The sequence below is a fragment of the Echiichthys vipera genome (genome assembly GCF_963691815.1).
Source record: "Echiichthys vipera genome assembly, chromosome: 23".
Lineage (NCBI taxonomy): Eukaryota > Metazoa > Chordata > Actinopteri > Perciformes > Trachinidae > Echiichthys > Echiichthys vipera.
In genome coordinates this window covers 10851807-10870433 of record NC_139848.1, presented here as the reverse complement: position 1 = coordinate 10870433, position 18627 = coordinate 10851807, and the positions used below count along the sequence as shown (strand labels likewise).

At 45.1% G+C, this 18627-nt stretch overlaps 1 protein-coding gene across 3 annotated transcripts in view; it reads left to right on the top strand.

Moving 5' to 3' along the window:
* Nucleotides 1-18627, top strand: part of nbeal1 (neurobeachin-like 1) — a 41265-nt gene that overhangs the window by 10134 nt on the left and 12504 nt on the right. For 2 of the 3 annotated variants that reach the window (XM_083937936.1, XM_083937935.1), the window contains exons 4-30: nt 791-952; nt 1101-1182; nt 1418-1545; nt 1699-1781; nt 3464-3549; nt 3931-4378; nt 4563-4669; nt 5617-5703; nt 8051-8134; nt 8555-8653; nt 8830-9401; nt 9610-9742; nt 10066-10185; nt 10359-10668; nt 10874-10959; nt 11177-11266; nt 11355-11532; nt 11891-12024; nt 12938-13097; nt 13236-13338; nt 13435-13594; nt 15301-15459; nt 15730-15889; nt 16293-16381; nt 16624-17229; nt 17944-18119; nt 18241-18529. In XM_083937936.1, the coding sequence (XP_083794062.1) occupies nt 791-952; nt 1101-1182; nt 1418-1545; nt 1699-1781; nt 3464-3549; nt 3931-4378; nt 4563-4669; nt 5617-5703; nt 8051-8134; nt 8555-8653; nt 8830-9401; nt 9610-9742; nt 10066-10185; nt 10359-10668; nt 10874-10959; nt 11177-11266; nt 11355-11532; nt 11891-12024; nt 12938-13097; nt 13236-13338; nt 13435-13594; nt 15301-15459; nt 15730-15889; nt 16293-16381; nt 16624-17229; nt 17944-18119; nt 18241-18529 (4891 nt within the window). The remainder of the gene's footprint in view (nt 1-790; nt 953-1100; nt 1183-1417; nt 1546-1698; nt 1782-3463; nt 3550-3930; nt 4379-4562; nt 4670-5616; nt 5704-8050; nt 8135-8554; nt 8654-8829; nt 9402-9609; nt 9743-10065; nt 10186-10358; nt 10669-10873; nt 10960-11176; nt 11267-11354; nt 11533-11890; nt 12025-12937; nt 13098-13235; nt 13339-13434; nt 13595-15300; nt 15460-15729; nt 15890-16292; nt 16382-16623; nt 17230-17943; nt 18120-18240; nt 18530-18627) is intronic. The other variant, XM_083937937.1, reaches the window with a different exon arrangement.

Here is an 18627-nt window from a genome sequence, read left to right as displayed (position 1 = left end):
AGGTGATGCTCTGATCGGTGTTGACATGTGAACATATGATGCAGGTTAATGTGAGAGCCCTGCAGTACGTAAACACACATCTGAAAGCCTGTGTCCATATATTAGAGCATGCAGAAACAGGTGAAGTTTGTTAATACTACTTAAGTCATATTTTGTCACAAAGGGAGAGCCATGTGAAAGGGTGGAGCGGGGTGGAGGAATATGGGCGGTTAAATCCTATTTGTTGAGCTTTTCATCTGTCTCTCTCTGTCATTTCCTTTTTCTCCTCCTCCCTTGACTCATTTTCTCCCGTCCTCTCCTGCTTTTTCTCCGACTTTCGTCCTCCTCCCTCCGCTGTCTCTTTTTTCCCATTTGTCCTCTGTCTTCTCACCATTTTCTTTCATCCCCTCCTCCTTTGCCTCTCATTCCCTTCCTCTGCAGCTGCCACATCTGTCCTGTTTTCCCCACTCATTGCATTGGTCTGGCTGCGCTCTCTCTCTCTCTCTCTCGCTCTCTCTCTCCCTCTGTCATATGAGCAGTGCGGCACACATGCTGTTTTTCCGAGGAATGAATGCCTGAATGCAGCAGGCATGTGTGATTGAGTGAATGCAGAACAGGGTCTGCTCCTTCAAGTTGCCCTTGTGTATACTGCAGTGACACCTCCATGATAAACCTCCACGATAAAAGGCTAAATCTGCACTTCACCCATATTGACATCAACCTCCTCTGCCTGATATATAAGCAATATTTTCTTCTGTGTAATGGAGATTCATCCTGCTTCTTTTTGCTCTTGATGTTTCCATGTCTCCAGGCCAGAGGAGGTCCCCCCGGTGTTAACGCTCCTCCCAGACAACATCCTGCAGGTTTTGCGCCACCAGCTGCTGCAGTGCGTCCAGAAAGCCTCCGATGGCCTGGAGCCTGAACAGCAAAACCTGGCTCTGCTGCTGCTCAAGTTCCTTATCATCATCTGCAGGTCTGGAAGTAAACACACACAAGCCATAAAGCTACTTTAAGAAGAGATTGTGACATATGAATCCTGTGTTTGTTTTTTTGTTTTTTTGCTAATGGTCTACTTGTCCTGTGCGTGTGCGTGTGTGTGCCTGTGTGCGTGTGTGTGATAGGAACCTGTCCAACGTGGAGGAGATAGGCACATGCTCTTACATCAATCACATCATCACCATGACAACACTCTATATTCAGCAGGTCTGACTCCTCCTCTTTGTCTTTGCTCTGATCCTTTTGTTTCTCTCTGCTCAGTAAAACATGGTACCCAATCAATATGGTGAACAAAAAGCATAAAACGTCCAATTTATTTATGTTATAGCAGTTGAATGATGTTCTTATTTTGGACAATCATAAATGCTGTTTGACAACGGAAAAATAAATCTATGGACATGGATGTGAAGAAGGTCCTTTTTGTGTGTGTGTGGTTTTGCAGCTGAAGAGCAAGACCAAAGAGAAGGAGATGGCAGACCAGAGCCAGGCGGAGGAGTTTGTCCGTCATGCGCTGGCTTTCTGCGAGAGCCTCTATGACCCGTACCGCAACTGGAGGCATCGAACCAGCGGGTAACAACATACTGCTGCACTGCTTTACCATAGCAGCAATATTGCTAACACCAGCAATTGAGGTGTTCCGTATCCTGTGTGAACCGCATGCTTGCTTGGTTTCATACTCGTGTGTCACCATAACTGTGTTTTTTGGGTGTTTTCTTTCCCCAGGGAGCAGCTGGGTACAGTAGAGAGGAACAGACAGAAGTACAAGGCAGCTCCGCTCACTGTTGAGTTTGTTCCTTTTTTTTACCGTAAGTCTTTTGTTTTTTTAATTCTACTTCTCAGTCCCACTCGCTTTCTAAACTATTGTATTCAAATAGTTAGATCTGCAGATGGTACTTTCATGTCCTGTCGCAAAACAAAACAAAAACATATATACAGTATGTTGTTTATTGTCAATATTTTGCATCTCCTGCTTTAATGTGTGTTGCTTTTAATGTTAATGTTTCCTCTTTGGATGTGGATGAGGAGGCAATCCTCTACATCATAAAAAAGCCAGTTCTCTTCTCTCCTCTTTTTTTTTTTTTTACAAGTGCTCCCATGCCGTCACTCTCTCTCCCACTGCCTCCTCTTCTTTCCTCTCTGGGTCCAGTTGAATCCACTCTTTGTGTCCGCGACCTGTTTGCCAGGCGCTGAGATGAGCCGATAGTGAATGGTGTCTGTCAAGCCACTTCAGCTACGCTGGCGGCCATTTTGAACAAATACTCCCTTCTGTCCTGTGTCCTGTGTGTGAGGCTGCTGTGGGTTGGCACCAAAGATAACGCCCAAGGCCCTACCTGACAGTCTGTGTTTGTGTGTGTTATGTGCAAAGAAGAAGTTTGTTGGATTACTGTAGGAAGACTTTTGATGAAGAAAAGTTCTGTTCTTTTTTTCCATTTATGAAGCTCACTATGGGCGCACTCACACTGTCCATTTGTACCGTACCCCGGGCTTTAGGCTACTTTTTTTTCTATGTAGGAACAGGCGCACATAAAATTACGTCAGAGCAGCCGTAGGCCTCGTGCTCGTACACGTGCAAACACGCTCTACAAAAGCCCACCTCTCCCAAACAGTCCGTGATCGGCACAGTGTGAGTGCGACCTAAGCTCCATTGGATAATATATTGTCACAAATTTGATCCAGTGAAAGCAGAATGTTGTAGCATGATTGGGAAAATCTGGGACCCCATCGGCTATTTGTCTGATGACAATGTAGCCTCTGGGGGCAACGGCTTATATTTCAGGTTTTCCAGTGTAGCCAGCAGATATCCAGGCTGGGGGGACTTCCTTTTCTGAATGGAGGTCATTGTTTACGGTCCGATTAGCAACCTGAGACACAAGAATGGGAATGGGGATTGAGGAACGGCGTCTCTGTAAACAGATATGTGCATACGCAGATAAATAATAACAAAAACTAAGCTACATAGTCGTCAGACACTTACTGTGTGTTCTGTCTCTTTTGCTCTCCACTTGCAAAAGAGACAGAAACCAAATCGCTACTCCAATCTTGTCGCGTTGTATACTGATTGTACATTCCTGTGCAGACTTTGTTTATAGAGAGTACGATTGGCATGGAAGGGAGGAGACATCACAGAGCCGAGACGTCACATTTCTTTTCCCCAATCTGACGTGTCGGGTTAATGGATGACCGGGACCACCGTGACCTCGAGGTTACTGGCAGGACTGCCGCATGACTGTGTGTGCTAACTGAGGCCCTATCTTATCTAGTTTTACAGATTTCATTTAGCTTGTGTGTGTCTGTGTGTGTATAAGAGTCAGAAAAGATAAAGGTGCGTCTGTTTATACATCCATCAGTGTTTTGTTTATAGACAAAAATACAGGAACTTCAACAGTTTGCTCGGTGCTATTGTTTAGTTTTGCGGTCGCGTTGTATTTGAATAGCAGACATCACGCCCACAGATCAAACTAATGGTGTTTGTGTGTCCTCGTTCCAGAGTGCTTCCAGGAGAGCGAGCACCTGAAGGAGAGTCTGAAATGCTGCCTGCTGCACCTGTTTGGAGCCATAGTAGCAGGTGATCAGGTAAGCCTCTGCATGACCTAGAGGTCACAGAATGTTTGAAGTAGCAGGTCACGGTCTCCTTGGTAACAGATGTGTCCTTATTGCCTCTTGATGGCCATGGATGTGTTTTGAGAGAGGTAGTACCACATACATTAATTTCAATGACAACTGCTCACCCAGGCTTCCACGTTCTTCCTTGTCCTCACATGACATTGACACAGTAAAATATTATCATGATATGTTTATTGCATGCCATTTGCACTCTGTGGTGTTGTTTACAGCGGACAGTTTCTGCTAGATGTCACAGGGTGCTGGGTCTCCATATTATGTCTAACCTTTGACTAACCCCTATACCTTTTTCTCTTCTTTGCTTCCCTCTCTCCATCCCTCCCTCTCTGGCAGAGGAACGCTCTGCTTGCCATATCTCCGGCCACCATGGAGGTGTTGATGCGGGTATTGGCTGACTGCTCCATGGGTAGCTGCTCTTCAGATGAGGGTGAGGACTGGGACAGCGAGGCCCCCGACCGGAAGGCGCTGCTGACTCTGGGCTGCCTGCGGGAGGTGGTGCAGCGCCTCCTGGCCTCGAGCTCTGACCAGCGGCAAGTGGAAATCGCCTCTGTGCTGGAAAACTACTTCAAGCTGCTTAACTCGGACCCAGCAGCCGTCGTTGCTTCCCAACAACAACAGCAGCAGCAGCAACAGCAGCAGCAACAGCAGCAACAGCAGCAACAGCAGCAGCAGCAGCAGCAGCAGCAGCAACAGCAGCAGCAGCAGCAAGCCAAGGGGCGAGTGCAAACACTTGGCCGACACTGGGAGAGCCGATTTGTGGCGCTGCAAGTAAACATGCTAGGTAGGGTCTTAATTGACAGTAAAGGCCTCAAGCAACACTTTTGTGATGCTGAATGTATTATTTTGAGCTAGTCTATTTTGTTGACTTATGATTTGCATACAGGAATGTGAAGTTAATGGACTCAGTCCACCTTTTTCTTTCTCTCTTCTTTCTGTCTGACTTTGTTTCTCCGTCTCTTTGTCAGACACTATCAGGGACATGTTCCTGTGTTCAGACAGGCCAGTTCTACAAGCCATCTTCCTCAATAGTAACTGTTTTGAGCATCTGACTCGACTGCTGCAGAACAGCAAGGTAACAGTACAGATCTTTCTATCTAAATATAACCTGAGGACACAACTCAAGTTAGAAGTGTGAGTGGCTGGATCTGGTGTTTGATAATTCTGAGCCAATGTTTCCAGCTCAGAACTGGGTCAAATTGAACAACAACAAGATGTTAAAGCATGTTGTTTAACTATAATATCAACTATATTATTCTGTTATTTTTACTGATGCAAGTAAGTAGATTTGTATTGTTGCAGCTTTATTTACATTTATCTCTCAGAGTAGTGTGGTAGAAATAGCATTTAAGGTATATACTCAAGTAAAGGACCAGTACCTCATAATTGTGCAGTACTAGAGTAAAATATACTTAGTTATTTAAAAGTGAAACTCTTATTGTTTTTTACAAAGGATCTTACCACTAGGATTCCTCCTAAGTGGCAGCTCAGAGTTTCCTCTAACAACGATTGACAAAGCCACTAAGAGGCACTTTTAGTGAGGAACAAAGGCAAGGGGAAGTGTTGACCCTGTTGCTATGCAGGACATCATGTTTTTTGAATGAACTTACTCTGTATGTCTATAATGACAGGTTTACAGTAAACTGGTCTGAGTCAGGCAATTAGTATTCATGAATGCAATAAAACTGTCAGGTATTTAACGTATCATTTCTGATCCATTAGTATCCTGCTCTGGTTTAGCTTGTATGTCATGTTAAGTACATTGTAAAGTTTCAATGTGAGAAAGAGCATTTTGCCACCTTGCATGTTTACCTCCCACAGCAAGGCTGGATCACCAACACGCATCCACGCAGTCAGCCCACCCTGTTAAGGGTCATGGCTTTTAACCTCTCACCCTCTTCTCCACTTACTTACTCCTTCCCTCCCCTGCACCATCCTCTGACTCTACCTTGTTTCCATTTTCTCTTTCTACCAACCTCCCCCACATGCTATGTTGACACGTTGCCTGTTGTTGTGTGTCAGCTGGTTAATGCTAGGTGCACGGCGGCAGACAAGGACCAGAAAGATATAACCAACAACAGGTTACTGACAGGAGAGGGGGACACTCAGGTACCACCGAGAAAGCCCCACCTCACCTCGCCCAACCCCCCTCCCCACACCATCCACCTACTTTTCCCTTATCCTCACTCGTTGCCAAGTCGCGCCACCAGAGCCACGTGGCCACTCCACAACAAGACACATACACTGCTTTGTCCCAGATAATTATTTGTAATTGGATCATGGCTTAACAAAAAACTTGCTGAGCCATTAGACTGTCAGGGAGCTGGCAGGCAACACGCTGCTGGTTGTTTGAGCATAATTTATTTAATAGATTCTGACTGTTACACCACCGTGTTTGTGGTGTTTATGGTTTTAACATAAATACTGTCTTCCTTGTTTAACTTCTTGTTTAATTTGCGGCTTTTGCAAAGATTATAGCAGATCCAGTTGCTGTTATTTATTTTCACTCATAGCCTGAGTAGTGCGTTTTGAAGTGTAGCGACATATTTCTTAAAGGAATAGTTCAACATTTTAGGGAATATGCATATTTACTTTCTTGCCAAGAGTCGGATGAAAAGGCTAAATACAATGCTAACCGGCTAACTGCTAGCTGTACCATCATATAATGAACTGATGTGGGGGAGTCATTGATCTTCTCTGTAGTTTGTATGCACTCAGATTGGGAATACAAACTATTCCCTTAACAATATGCGATAAACCCCACCCATCTGGTCTTCAAGTAGGTTATATTGCTCGTACAGCAAGTCAGCTAGAAGCTTGTTAAGAATCAGTTATAAGTATCAAATAAATATTTCAATTTTATGAATTATTGCTCTGTAGGCACTTTTTGTTTTCTTGAAAGCTCTAAGACATGAAGCTGTCACTTCCAGTACCTGTGTGATGCATCCAAGGCTGGTCTTTTTAATGGTGTATCCTGGTGCCAACTCTCAGTCAGAGCTCTTTCAGTGAATTATCTCATGTGCACAGAAAGAGTCACTTGTTACCCTCGGGGTATACCAGTTTCATTTTACCTTTGTACCATTTCTGCTCACAGAGCCACCTTTTATAAGGTATAATCCCTCCATTGATCTGGATAATGTGAATACAGGCAGACAAACCAGGGAGAAGAAGATGCATACACACACACACACACACACCCCAATGTGCCTTTGTTGCTGTGCAGCTGTAACCCGATTCAGTGGTCGATGCTTCAGCCTGTTTGGCGGGTTTTTAGGCATCAAGCTTTGGCTGCTTTCAAGGTCACATGTTTAACTCCTGTCAAAACTTTTTAGTTAATTTGCAGCAGAAAGATTTAAAAGTAATGCAGAAAAAAACAAAACAGCATTGACCCCTGTTCTAAATGGCCCGATTAAAAACGCAACTTTGCCGTCTTGCTGTGGAGTGACCACTTTGCCTCTTTCACAGCTATGTCATGTCATTCATTTTATTGCCATTTTTTGCATTTCCTCACACCTCCCAAGCCCTTTTCACTCCCACCCCACCCCACCCTCCTCATCATCCTGGTTTTCTGCGGTATACTATGGGTTCCGCTGGAATGCTATCACGTTGGCCTGGTGTGTGATCTCACAGAGTTCAGTGGTTAGAGGTGATCTGGACTCGGTGACGGTGACTTAAGTGTATGATTTTCACCACAGTCCCTCTCCAGCTGGTCCAAGACTCTGTAGGACCAACCAGTCTACAGCTGCATGTTTATTCCAATGGGAATAACTGGTTTAGTGACCCAGGACATGTCGTACATGAGCAGGACAGAGCTGGAGGGAGATGTGTTTATTTGTCATGGTTTTGCTTGTGTTTTATGGGTTGCATGCTCTTTGTGAACGTTTGTCTGTGTGAGGAAAAAGAGTGAGGTATTTCTTTGTGACTGTCTGTGCGTTTAGGTGGGTGTTTTCTTTGACTAAACCCTGAAAGCTTCCTGCTCCAGTCAGATCATCATGCTCTGAAAAGGATTTTTTTTTAACCTGGAGCAGAAAGACAACACTTTCTTTCCTTACCTCTACTATAACGTCTGCAGTACGAGCTTTGATGCCAGCCCTCACTGCAGTGACAAACAGTGTTCTAACCATCATCAATCATTTAACTCACGTTTTCACACACACACTGATTTAATCAAACTCCAAGGCATCTACTTAAGTCTCCCTTTTATTCCTCCAAGTGTGATGCATGTTGTATTTAATGCCTTAATCAAGTTAAAATCATTATCATTTTAGCATTTCAGACCTTATGTATAAATGTGGCTTTAAATTGTATGCATGCTTGTCACCTTATAGAAGTGCTGGAACATTTGTCTGTACTAAGAGGAGATTTATTGATTTGTTTTGTGTCCACTCATCTGTCTACATACTCGCATAAAGCACTAAAGTGATTGGTTGATAGGTTGATTTTTTTTTTACTTAAGGTGTTTCAAGGGCGACTAGACTCCCTCGCCGTAGCGACCATCAAAGCCCTGACAACAGTGATGCATAAATCACCAGCTGCAAAGGTAAGATGAGCACAAATGCATGCATTTCATTCAATTCAGTTTTATTTATAATGTCAAATCATAATAGAAGTTATCTCAGGATACTTTTTATAAAGAGGAGGTCTCAACCACACTTGACCCAACAATTCCCCCATGAACATGCACATTGGTGCGATGGCGACGAGGAAAAATGCCCTTTTAACCGTATATATGCTTCCTTGCGGCAATTATTAGGAGATTCTCTGTAAACTTTGTTCGTTATGCAGATGATGCGCCGTTATTTCTAATTACATGATATACCTATAGTCTATATTAGGATTAAGTATACAAAAAAAAAACTCAGGAAGGAAATGAATCATCAACTCCTGACCGACACAGTTGTCATTGAAGTTCCTTTGAGTTGTGCACTTTATTCATTATTTATGCCCTCCACCCCTGCAGGAGGTGTTCAAAGAGAGGATTGGTTACAATCATCTGTATGAAGTGCTCACCTCACTCGGCCAGCCATCACGGCATCTTCTCAAAGAGCTGATGAACATGGTGAGAGATGGATTATTTTTGGTGTTTTTTTAATCTAGTCTGCCTTTATGGTATTTGCTGGTCTGGTTGAATGGTGTCCTTCTACCTTTCTTAGTTACCTGAATTACTGAATTGCGCTTTCTAATCCCCTGTATCTATAAATATGTGTCTCTGTTGGTGTGTATTTCTCTGTGAAGGCTGTGGAGGGTGAGCACACCTCAGTGGGACTCCTGGGCATCAGTAACGTGGAGCCCTTGCTGCTGCTGGTCCAGTGGCTCCCAGAGCTGGACTCATCGGAGCGTCAGCTTTTTACAGCCGACTGGCTCCGCCGCCTTAGCTGCCTCAACCGCCAGACCCGCGCTACCTGCGTCAATGCAGCCATGGTCATGCGAGCGCTGGCATGTCTGGAGCGCCACCAACAGCTACACCGAGCATGTGCTGAGAGCCTTTTGGGGCTGGTGGGCTCGCTGGGTTCCCAGTCTTTGAGCGCCAGGGAACTCCTGGGACTCCTGCGTCTCCTGAGGCCTCCTGAGTCCTCCCAAGCTCACCCCTATGTAGGTCCCGCCCTGAGAGGCCTCCTTGCCATGGTACGGAAGCAGGGTCTGGAAAGTGCCATGCAGTACTTTGACCTGTCACCCAGCATGGCCGGCATTGTAGTTCCAACAGTGCAGCGCTGGCCAGGCTCGGCCTTCAGCTTTCTCGCCTGGTTGTCATTAGATCAGGACCAGCTGGGCCCACTCAGCAAGGACAGGAGGAAGCAGCTCTACAGGTGAGATGAAAAAAGATGAAGAATAAACACAAAGTATTGAGGAGAGAGACCGACTGGCACTTCGTCCTGTCAAATAAATGGCTTTCCAGTTGCATGCTAGAAAGATTTCAGCATGTTACTGTTGTTTCAACCTTTACTTGAAATGATCCTTTTATAGACACTGCAGCATGCATACTCAAGCTGTTTCACTGTTCTTTACATCGTACAGCTTTTTTACCCCGGGAGGAACTGGGTTTGAAGCCTTCATCAGCTCAGCGGGTGTGCTGGTGGTGGCTGTATGCACAAAAAAGGAGTACGTCACAGTCATGCTGCCCGACTACTGCTTCTGTGACTCTCTCTGGGTGAGTCACATTTAATCACATCAGTTATTGACATACAATTACTGCCACTGAAATGTGGAAATGTGGACAGAACTTTGAAAAGAGCACTTAAACCCTGAGCACAGCACTAACTTTTGCAGTCAGTATTGCAGAAGATGAATGATTTTGAACACCCCTCAACTTTCTAAGGGACATTAGGCTAAAAATTCAGAATATCCTTAAGTCTGCAATACAGATGGCACCGTATATTTAGAAGATTAGCACCTAAATGTCTTTTGGACTGAATAAAGAGAGCAACATTCAGGATTAAAGAGTCTAGATTCTGTCTGAATCTCTGTTTACAGCACAGCATTGGTGTGGTGCACGTTCCAGGAAAGAGGCCTTTTGGACAGAGTCTCGTGTACATTTATGTGGATGGACAGCAGAAACTGTCCGCACCCCTCAAGTATCCCACCATGACAGAGGTGAGACCTTGTGTGGGAATGTTCCAGAAAGAAGGCGTCTCCGTACACTGCAGTTTGCTATTTTTTGTATTTATCTTTATTGTTTATAAGGAGAGGAACAGGTGTCTTATCTGCACATCATGCATTTTTGTTTGTTCACTCCCCAATCTCATTCTGTCGCTCTCCACCCACAGCCATTCATCTCCTGCTGCATCGGTTCAGCAGGCCACCGGACCACCACCCCACCGCCCTCCCAGATCCCAGACCCTCCCTTCTCCTCCGCCACCACACCCACCACTCGCTCCTCGCTGGGCGCCATCCTGTCGCCACAGACTTGGGGGGGACTGCTGGGGGGAAAGCCTGAGTCTGTGACGAAGCTCATCTCTGCAGGGACCCAGGACAGCGAGTGGGGAAGTCCTACCTCCTTGCAGGGCCAGCTGGGAAGCGTCATGGTCTTCCATGAACCCCTGCAGCCCAACCACATAAAAGCCATCTGTAGTGCTGGTAAGCAGGGTGAGATGGTGTGAGAAGAGACGGAGGAGACGCAGTATGTGCAATAAATGAAAATGAGACCAGCAGTTAAGATAAAGAATTGTAAAGTTCACATGGCATTATTGAAAGAATTACAGGGCATAGATAAAAGTAAAAGAACGGCTACAAATGTTTGTTCTTTTCTCTTTCTGTCACTCTCCTTCCGTCTCCTACGCAGGTCCAAACTGCATCTCTCCATTCAAAGCCCAGGAATCAGAACTCGGCGACCTTTCCACCAAATTGCTGCTGCATTACTCGCCCAAGGTAATTGGACCACTGTGGTCTCAGTCATCCCTTCTGAAAGCTTTAAGAGACATAGCTTCTTAAAGTGCCCTCAAATGTAGTCGTATCACATTTCCTTTAATGAGTGGAAATTAGAGAATGATTCAACCAAGATAAAATGACATTTTTACCACAGACGTATTATTTATCCCAAGGAAATCTGCTAACTGTTAACCAAACACGGCCCTTTTGACAACAGGCGTGTAGGAACCCCATCTGTCTGGATCTGTCTCCAAACATGCTGCATGGACGCCTCACTGGGAATAAAGTCGTCAACTGGGATATCAAGGTGGGAGGAACACGCACCTCATACTGTTGTGTAATCGCTATGTTCACTCCAGGGGATGTAGATTCTATATGTGTTGTATCTGTGGCAGGATATGATCAACTGTGTGGGCGGCCTGCCAGTGCTCGTCCCTATATTGGAGCAGTTGGCCCTGATCACTCCTGATCAGCAGGTCAGTAATCCTGCAGCGGGGTCCGATTTCATCACCCCTGACGTGTCCACACCAGCCGAAGGAGATTGGGTCATTCTCCCATCCAACAGGGCTTCAGGTCTGCTATGTCACATGTATATGTTGCCTCTTTTGCTTGTTGCATTTTAGTTTCAATTAGGGGTCGACCAATATGGATTTTTTTTAGGGCCGATAACTGATACGGACTGCCAATTTTCTTGAGACGATATCTGGAACCGATACAACTTTTGCCTCCTCAATTTACATCATTAAAATTACACAATGATGATAAAATCTGTTACAAGTCTCAATTTAAAAAAAAGGAACATTTATTGAACTTAGAAAAGGCGTCTCCAGCGACACTTGCTGCAAATATCGGCCGATGTATCGGTCTATCACTACCCTCAATATAACTGATACTGTGGCACACGTGGAAACAAGATGTATTTTTGTTTCAGAGGCACGTCTGGAGAAGAATCTGGTGGCCACCTTCCTGCTGGTGCTGAAGCATTTCTTACAGAGACACCCGATCAACCAGGAGACTCTGCTCCACTCGCATGGTGTCGGTACACTGGGAGCCCTCCTGCAGAAGGTCTCTTTTTAATCCCAATTTTGCACACTATTGATATCACAAGGGCGTTTGGGCATTGCACTGATGGCATTACTTATTATCTGAGTTTATAATATTACCATTATAACCATACATAGAAAAGACTAGTTTGAAAAAAAAATTAAATGTTTACAATTTATACTTCAGAACCGTACGAAACCGTTTACACCAGAAACATAAATCCCTTGCATGTCTGCGATTTGTGACCATAAAACAAAATGCAAGTTCCCTAATTAAGTTGAAGACAAGGGTCCCCTGATAATACTAATCCTGCATGAGTCACACTAATTAATATCAGCTCAACTTTTCATAAAGGGTTGTTCCTCCTCCTCTGGTTCGTTTCTCAAAATGAATTCACCTCGGATAGCTTTGTCCCTGTCTGCCTGTTTTTGTATTTTCCTTTGTGTCTGTCTGTTTCCCCTGATCGGTCATTCGTTTTTACATCAGCTCTCTTTCTTTACTCGTCTGTCTCTTGTCTGGTGTGTGGTGCGCCTCTGTATTTATTTGTTTACCGCCGGGGCTGGTGGAGGAAATACCTCTGAATCAGCATTTATAGCATGGGCAAATAAAAGACTCCACAGAGACTCCGATAAAAGAAAACATCTTCGGTAAAAGCAACCACACCCAGTAAATGGTAAAAGTACAAAGTAAACCACTAATGTGTATCTCCCCATTCCTGTGTACCTTATCTGTTTTGTGGAGGCGGATTATGGGTTTAGCTCTTTACTTGTTTTCTTTGTCTTATCATGGTTTATGGGATTCTACATAATAATTAGCTGTTTATGTATGTCTCTTTGTTTCTTTCCACATCATTTGCATTTCTCCTCCGTACTGTGGTTGACCATTTTGCATACACGCCGCTAAAATACAGTCGATTCTTTTTGTGTGTGTTTAGCTGCCGGCGGGTCATGTGGACGTCAGCGTGTTGGTTGCTATGCAGCTGCTGATAGAGCAGCTGACATATGAGAAGAACCAGGCGCTGCTGCAGCAGTTTCACACACATCTACTGTTCAACTTCAACATCTGGAACAAAGGAGACTTCCCTCTACGCATAGGTTAGATCTGTGTGTGTCCATGTATGTATGCAAGTCTATAGTTGGATGGGATGCTGCTGAATTTAGTGTGTGAAACATAAGGAGAGAGCCAGTGTGTGTCCCTGATACCAGTGCTAAGTTTGTTTTCTTCCAATCAAGGTCATATCCAGTACATGTCCACCGTCATCAAAGATAACAGGAAGCAGTTCAGAAAAAAATACGGGGTTCAGTTCCTTTTGGATACCGTACGCCTTTATTACGGGTGAGGTTCCATTTCCTAAAGTTCAAACCTGTCAGACACATTTAGTCTCTTTTTGTTTTTTCACAAAACATCGTTGTCATCTGCTCTGTACTCTAGAAGGAACAGCAATAAAGAGAGCGACCTGAGTGAGGATGACATTCGTACCATCCGGGCGTCTCTGTGCGGCCTCGTCAAATACTACATCAGCAAGGGCATGTCACAGGACGAGATGCACAGCATTCTGGGACACATCGCCGCCATTGGAGACGAGGAGCAGGTCAGTGGGTTGGGTCAAACGTTTCAGTATGCACTTAAAAGTTCTTTAAAAAAACCTGCGTCATTACAGGAAGTGTTTTTAAAATGAATCTTGGATAAGTAGAAATTTGTGCTCATCATTATCATGTGCATTGGAAGAGCATCCCTGCGTATCCTGTTGGATGGATTGGTCCAGAAAACTCCTAGAATCTCATTTTTCACTGTGAATAAAAGGTTAATTCATTTTCAGCCTTGCAGGAGCCTGAGGAAAAAAGACTTTGGGGTGTGTCAGGCCAATGTCTAAGAAATCTTAGAGTAGGTCAAGTTCTTATCGTTATTATACGCTTGCCTGATGACCTATATATATTGTGAAGCTGGTTAATGCCAACCACTTTTGCCATTTGAGGTTTTCATTGTGAAATAAGATGACCTTTCTGCACAGGATCTTCTGTGTCCCTGAGAGACTTACTGCAGTGATGCCTGTGCAGGAAGCTCATTTCCCGCCTGGCAGCTGTTCTTGCTAGCCTCTCTATCTGCATTATTTTTAAACATTTTCCCCTCTGTAAGCAATATCCATCAGTGGCTGTTGCCTGAAACAAACCACTTCATTTCTCCAGTTTTCCTCTCACACTTTAATGCACTAGAGGACGTTTCCACACGACTTGGTATCTCTCACCTATTTTGTGAAATCCATTTCCTCTTGTTTTCACACTTCCCCACCTCTCTGTCTGTTTTAGTCCCCTTCTTGTTTTTCATTTTGTCTGTCACTTTGTATCCTCTTACACCGCAGTAATATATGTGGAAGCTTACATCACCCTCTATGAACATATGGTCAGTATAGTCACATGATCCTCCTTCACTGCTGGGTATCTGCCTTCCTTCTGATACTATTTATCCATTCATAAATACAGACTGAGTCTTCAAATGCCACACGTAGTTAATTCAGTTAAAACTATGAAAAAGTCACCTTATTTAGAGCTTAATCTTCCGTTAAACGTTGCATACATTATACAGATATAAACTGTGCAATACAAACTCTCAGGGCTCTATCTTCCACTTGGCACAAGGCGCAGCTGTCATTGCTAGTTTCCACCCGATGCAGTTGTTATTTTCACGGCCAGCGCCCAAGTTGTGGAAGTAGCAAATATACTTAGGCCCAGGTGTCCAGTGCATTGTTGGTGCAATACTATCTTGAGGCTCATGTGCAGTCAAATGGAGTCCTTGATGGGACGGAGGACTGTGAGACAGAGGAGGGTCCGCTGCTTCGCGCACGAGCAGATTCGTTTCCTCAACAGAAAACCACTCACTTGTTTAATTTCCCCCAGTCAGCTCCTTAAATAGCAATCCCCCAGAATCCACTTTAAACCATACTCAGTATCAAAGCGCTCAATCCACAGACAAATGGACACAGCCCGTATTCAGAAACTTTGTCTTTAAACGAGCTGTTAGGACCTCTGTACAGCTGTGATGTCACAAATATAATATATAGAGGTAGAAATTGCCGCTGCAGTGTCGTTACAATAATTTCCCTGCTGCGGTGTTGGTGCAGAGATGCGGATGGGGAAGGACCGTAATGGCTGACCATTCAGAGCAGACTGGGCTTTTTGGTTAAAGATGATACTATGCACTTGTTGATCTCGACATGCATGATAAGCTGTTTTACTGTCTTGTGGTTCTGTCATTTCCTTCTCAAGTAATTACATTTAGTTGTGGTTGTGTGTGTTGCAGCTGTGTGGGCTGCTGGAGTTGTTACTAAGCCTTCTGCAGACCAGTCCAGCCAGAGACCAGCTCTTCCTGCTCCTTTTTGAGCCTGGGGCGGCTGACTCCTGCTACGCTCTCCTGCTCAACAACAAGCACTCAGATCGACTCCGAGAGCTTGTTTTTAAGGTGGGTTACAGACAGCTACACCTCTGACAAACTGACTAACTTACTTTGACTGAATAACATGTGGTTAAAGGTCACGATTTACGTTAGATATGAAATCCCTGGAATATCACTGCAGAAAAGTCAGTGGTTTCAGAACTACACAGAACATCCAGCTACAGACACACACACAGTCCTACTCAATGGGAATATATACCAAAATATATACATTCCTATTAGTCATATATATAAAAAATGGATTGGATTAAAATGGTCGATTCTCCCCCTGCACAGCTGTTCGAGCGCATGCTGCGCTGCGACCGCGTCTATGAGAAGCATAAGCAGCGCTTGCGGCTCAGGGAGGCTGGTTACGCTGGCCTGTCGCTGCTCTTCTCTGAACTTCACATCACTCCGACTCTGATCCGCTGTCTCCTCAACCAGGTCCTCCACACAGGTCAGCTTTTCTGTTTTTGTTTTACACTGTTCAACAAGACATACTTAAACCTTATTTTGAGGATTATGTGATCCATAAAATTTCGGTCTATGTATTATTGCTGCAATAGCCATTAAGACCCTCCATTATGTTTTGTTCCTTAAATTAATGGAATCGATTTAATGAGTCCTCGCAGTTGTGGCGGTACACATCATTTGTTTTCTTTAAACAGAGGAGCAGTGCGGATTAACCTTCCTACTTCAACCCCAGTCATATTGACATCACCACACACTTGAGTTGAACAGCCTCGAATTAGTAGAGGAATTAGTAAAAAACACAGACAATAGCGTTAACACATGGCAGCACTGATCAATACCATGTACAGTTGCGCAAATATAAAAGTGTGTGTGTCTGAAATTTACAGATCATGTGGTGAACTACAAGGACCTGATGGCTCTGGTCCAGCTCACACACCGGGCCGGACCCAGCGTACGCCTCCTTGTCTGCAAGAGGGTGAGGAAACACCTGCATTGAAACCTACACACACACACACACACACACACACACACTATTAATGATATATTATTGACTAACAGCAGACACAGGAAATGACTGTAGGCTTCAGGAATTGATTAGTATGAGCTAATGCTTTCTATTTCCTTGCGTCTCTCTGTGCCATGTTTGTCTTCATACATTAGTTCCTTCCTTAGTTTTCCTGCAGGTATCATTAACTTTTTTTTTTTCTCTGTCTTCAGGTGTACCAGCTGCTGCAATCCCAGCAAGACGCCGCTGTCCAGATCTCAAGGCAGCAGTGTTGGCAGGACACTCTCATGCGACTCTACTTGCGGGGTGAAGGGTCCTTGCCACTGCGGGGCCCTGACACCATCAGCGCCTGTAGCCTGGACCTGAGCCGGCCCGGTGGCAGTAGCGCCAACCGCCTGGAGCTGCCGCTGGAAAGGAGGGCTCGGGTGGGCAGCGCCGGCCGCCTTGACCGTCTGGAGGACGACCGGCTCAGCATAGGCGACACTCGCTCTGTGGACAGCCTTGAGAACGGCGACGTCATCTCGCTGCTGGACACGCCGTCTTCCTCTGCATCCACGGAGCAGCAATCGCACGTCAGGCCCTGGGTGGTGGGGAAGTCGGGGGGCTTGATGCTGGATCTGTCCCACCTGCACGCCTATGAGGGCGGAGAGAGCGGCAGCCAAACGCCTGGCAGCATGCCCAGCACACCGTCCCCACTGGAGACCTCTAAGCCTTTCCCAGAGAGCTCCGGGGATCGAGATGCAACTTCCTCCCTCACTGAGGACAGCTTTCTCTTCAGTGACAACATCTCACTGGGGGAGTCCTTTAACAATGCTGAGGTGAGTGCTTTTGTCATTACATTGTTGTTTACAGCAGTGGCTTGCAGCCACGACCACAACGCTGGTATTGCTTTCACCTTATAAGTCTCACCTCACAGCTAGATATGCTATAGCTTTGTTGTTGTTATCAAATCCCACGAAAGAGCCAAGTCAAACTACGATAAGGTTTTTTTTTTTATGGATAAGAGTTACTGACACCTTCATCCCGAAAAATTTGGTTACAAAAAGAAACTATTGAAAAATATTCCACATTAAGCCCAGAAATAGTTTCTCATAAATCCCCCTAGAAATAAGCAGTTAGGATAAGAAACATCTGGCGTCTTTATTTCATATGTCAGCTATAGAATTAAATGTGTCATCTTAAAACTTAGAGAATGTGACAGAGGGTTTGATCTGCCTGGCGGGATAAATTTGGCCAATGCAAATGTTGCATCATTACCATTCGAGACAGAGCCGTTTATATCAAGAGAGAAGAGACAGATTAGAGGGGGAGCATACTAAAACTGTCATAATGCTTTGAGAGGTATTAAAATGCTCTTGGTGACATCAACTGTGTTATTAATGTCCCTTTTTTTCTTTAATGTTTCCTCTTACCCACTGCTGCAGTTATACACAAAAGGGATCAATGATGATCATTAATTCATTCATCTAATCTGTTCTAATTATAACCCTCTCTCTTTTTTTCTGCTTGTTTGGTGTGATGTCGCCCCCTAGCGGGCAGAGGAGGAACTGTGCAGCATGCTCCTGGAGATTGTGCTGTGTGTGATGTGGCGTGGGGTAGAAGGTTCAGATGATTCAGCGTGGCTGGAGCGCGGCCAGGTCTTCTCAGCTCTCACCAAACTGGCAACCGCCAACGAGCTGCTGCTTCCTGTCGACCAAATCAAACTCAGGTCAGCTCTTTAATTCGGCTGCTGACTGCACTGGACAAAGCGGGAGCTGACAATGCTGCTGACAGTATCTAACGGTGTGACGCCCCCTTCTTTCCCCTTTGATCTCTCTTTCTCCCTGAAGTCTTATGGAACGGATGTTGGAGTGGGCGGTGAGTGATAACCGCGAGGCATCAGCCGCCACGTTGCCGCAGCACACGGAGAATGCGGTGCGGTTGCTTCATGTTGTACAAGACTTCCTGCAGGCGGAGGGCCTGGTCAATCCGGCACTGTGGACAGAGAAGGTACTGGAGGAGACTGTGACGCTGATGGACAGCCTCATGGTGTGGTACGCGGCTGGCACTCAGTGGTTCCAGCTCTCCCAAGTTGGACTGAGACTGCTGCTGGGCTTCATGGCTCAGGAGGACCCTGAAGTGAGAAATGTTTCCCATTTTTCCCTCCCTTTCTGCCTTGATTTTACTATTCCATGTGTGTTTTCTTTTTACCCTGCAAGCCCATGCACACAGAGTAA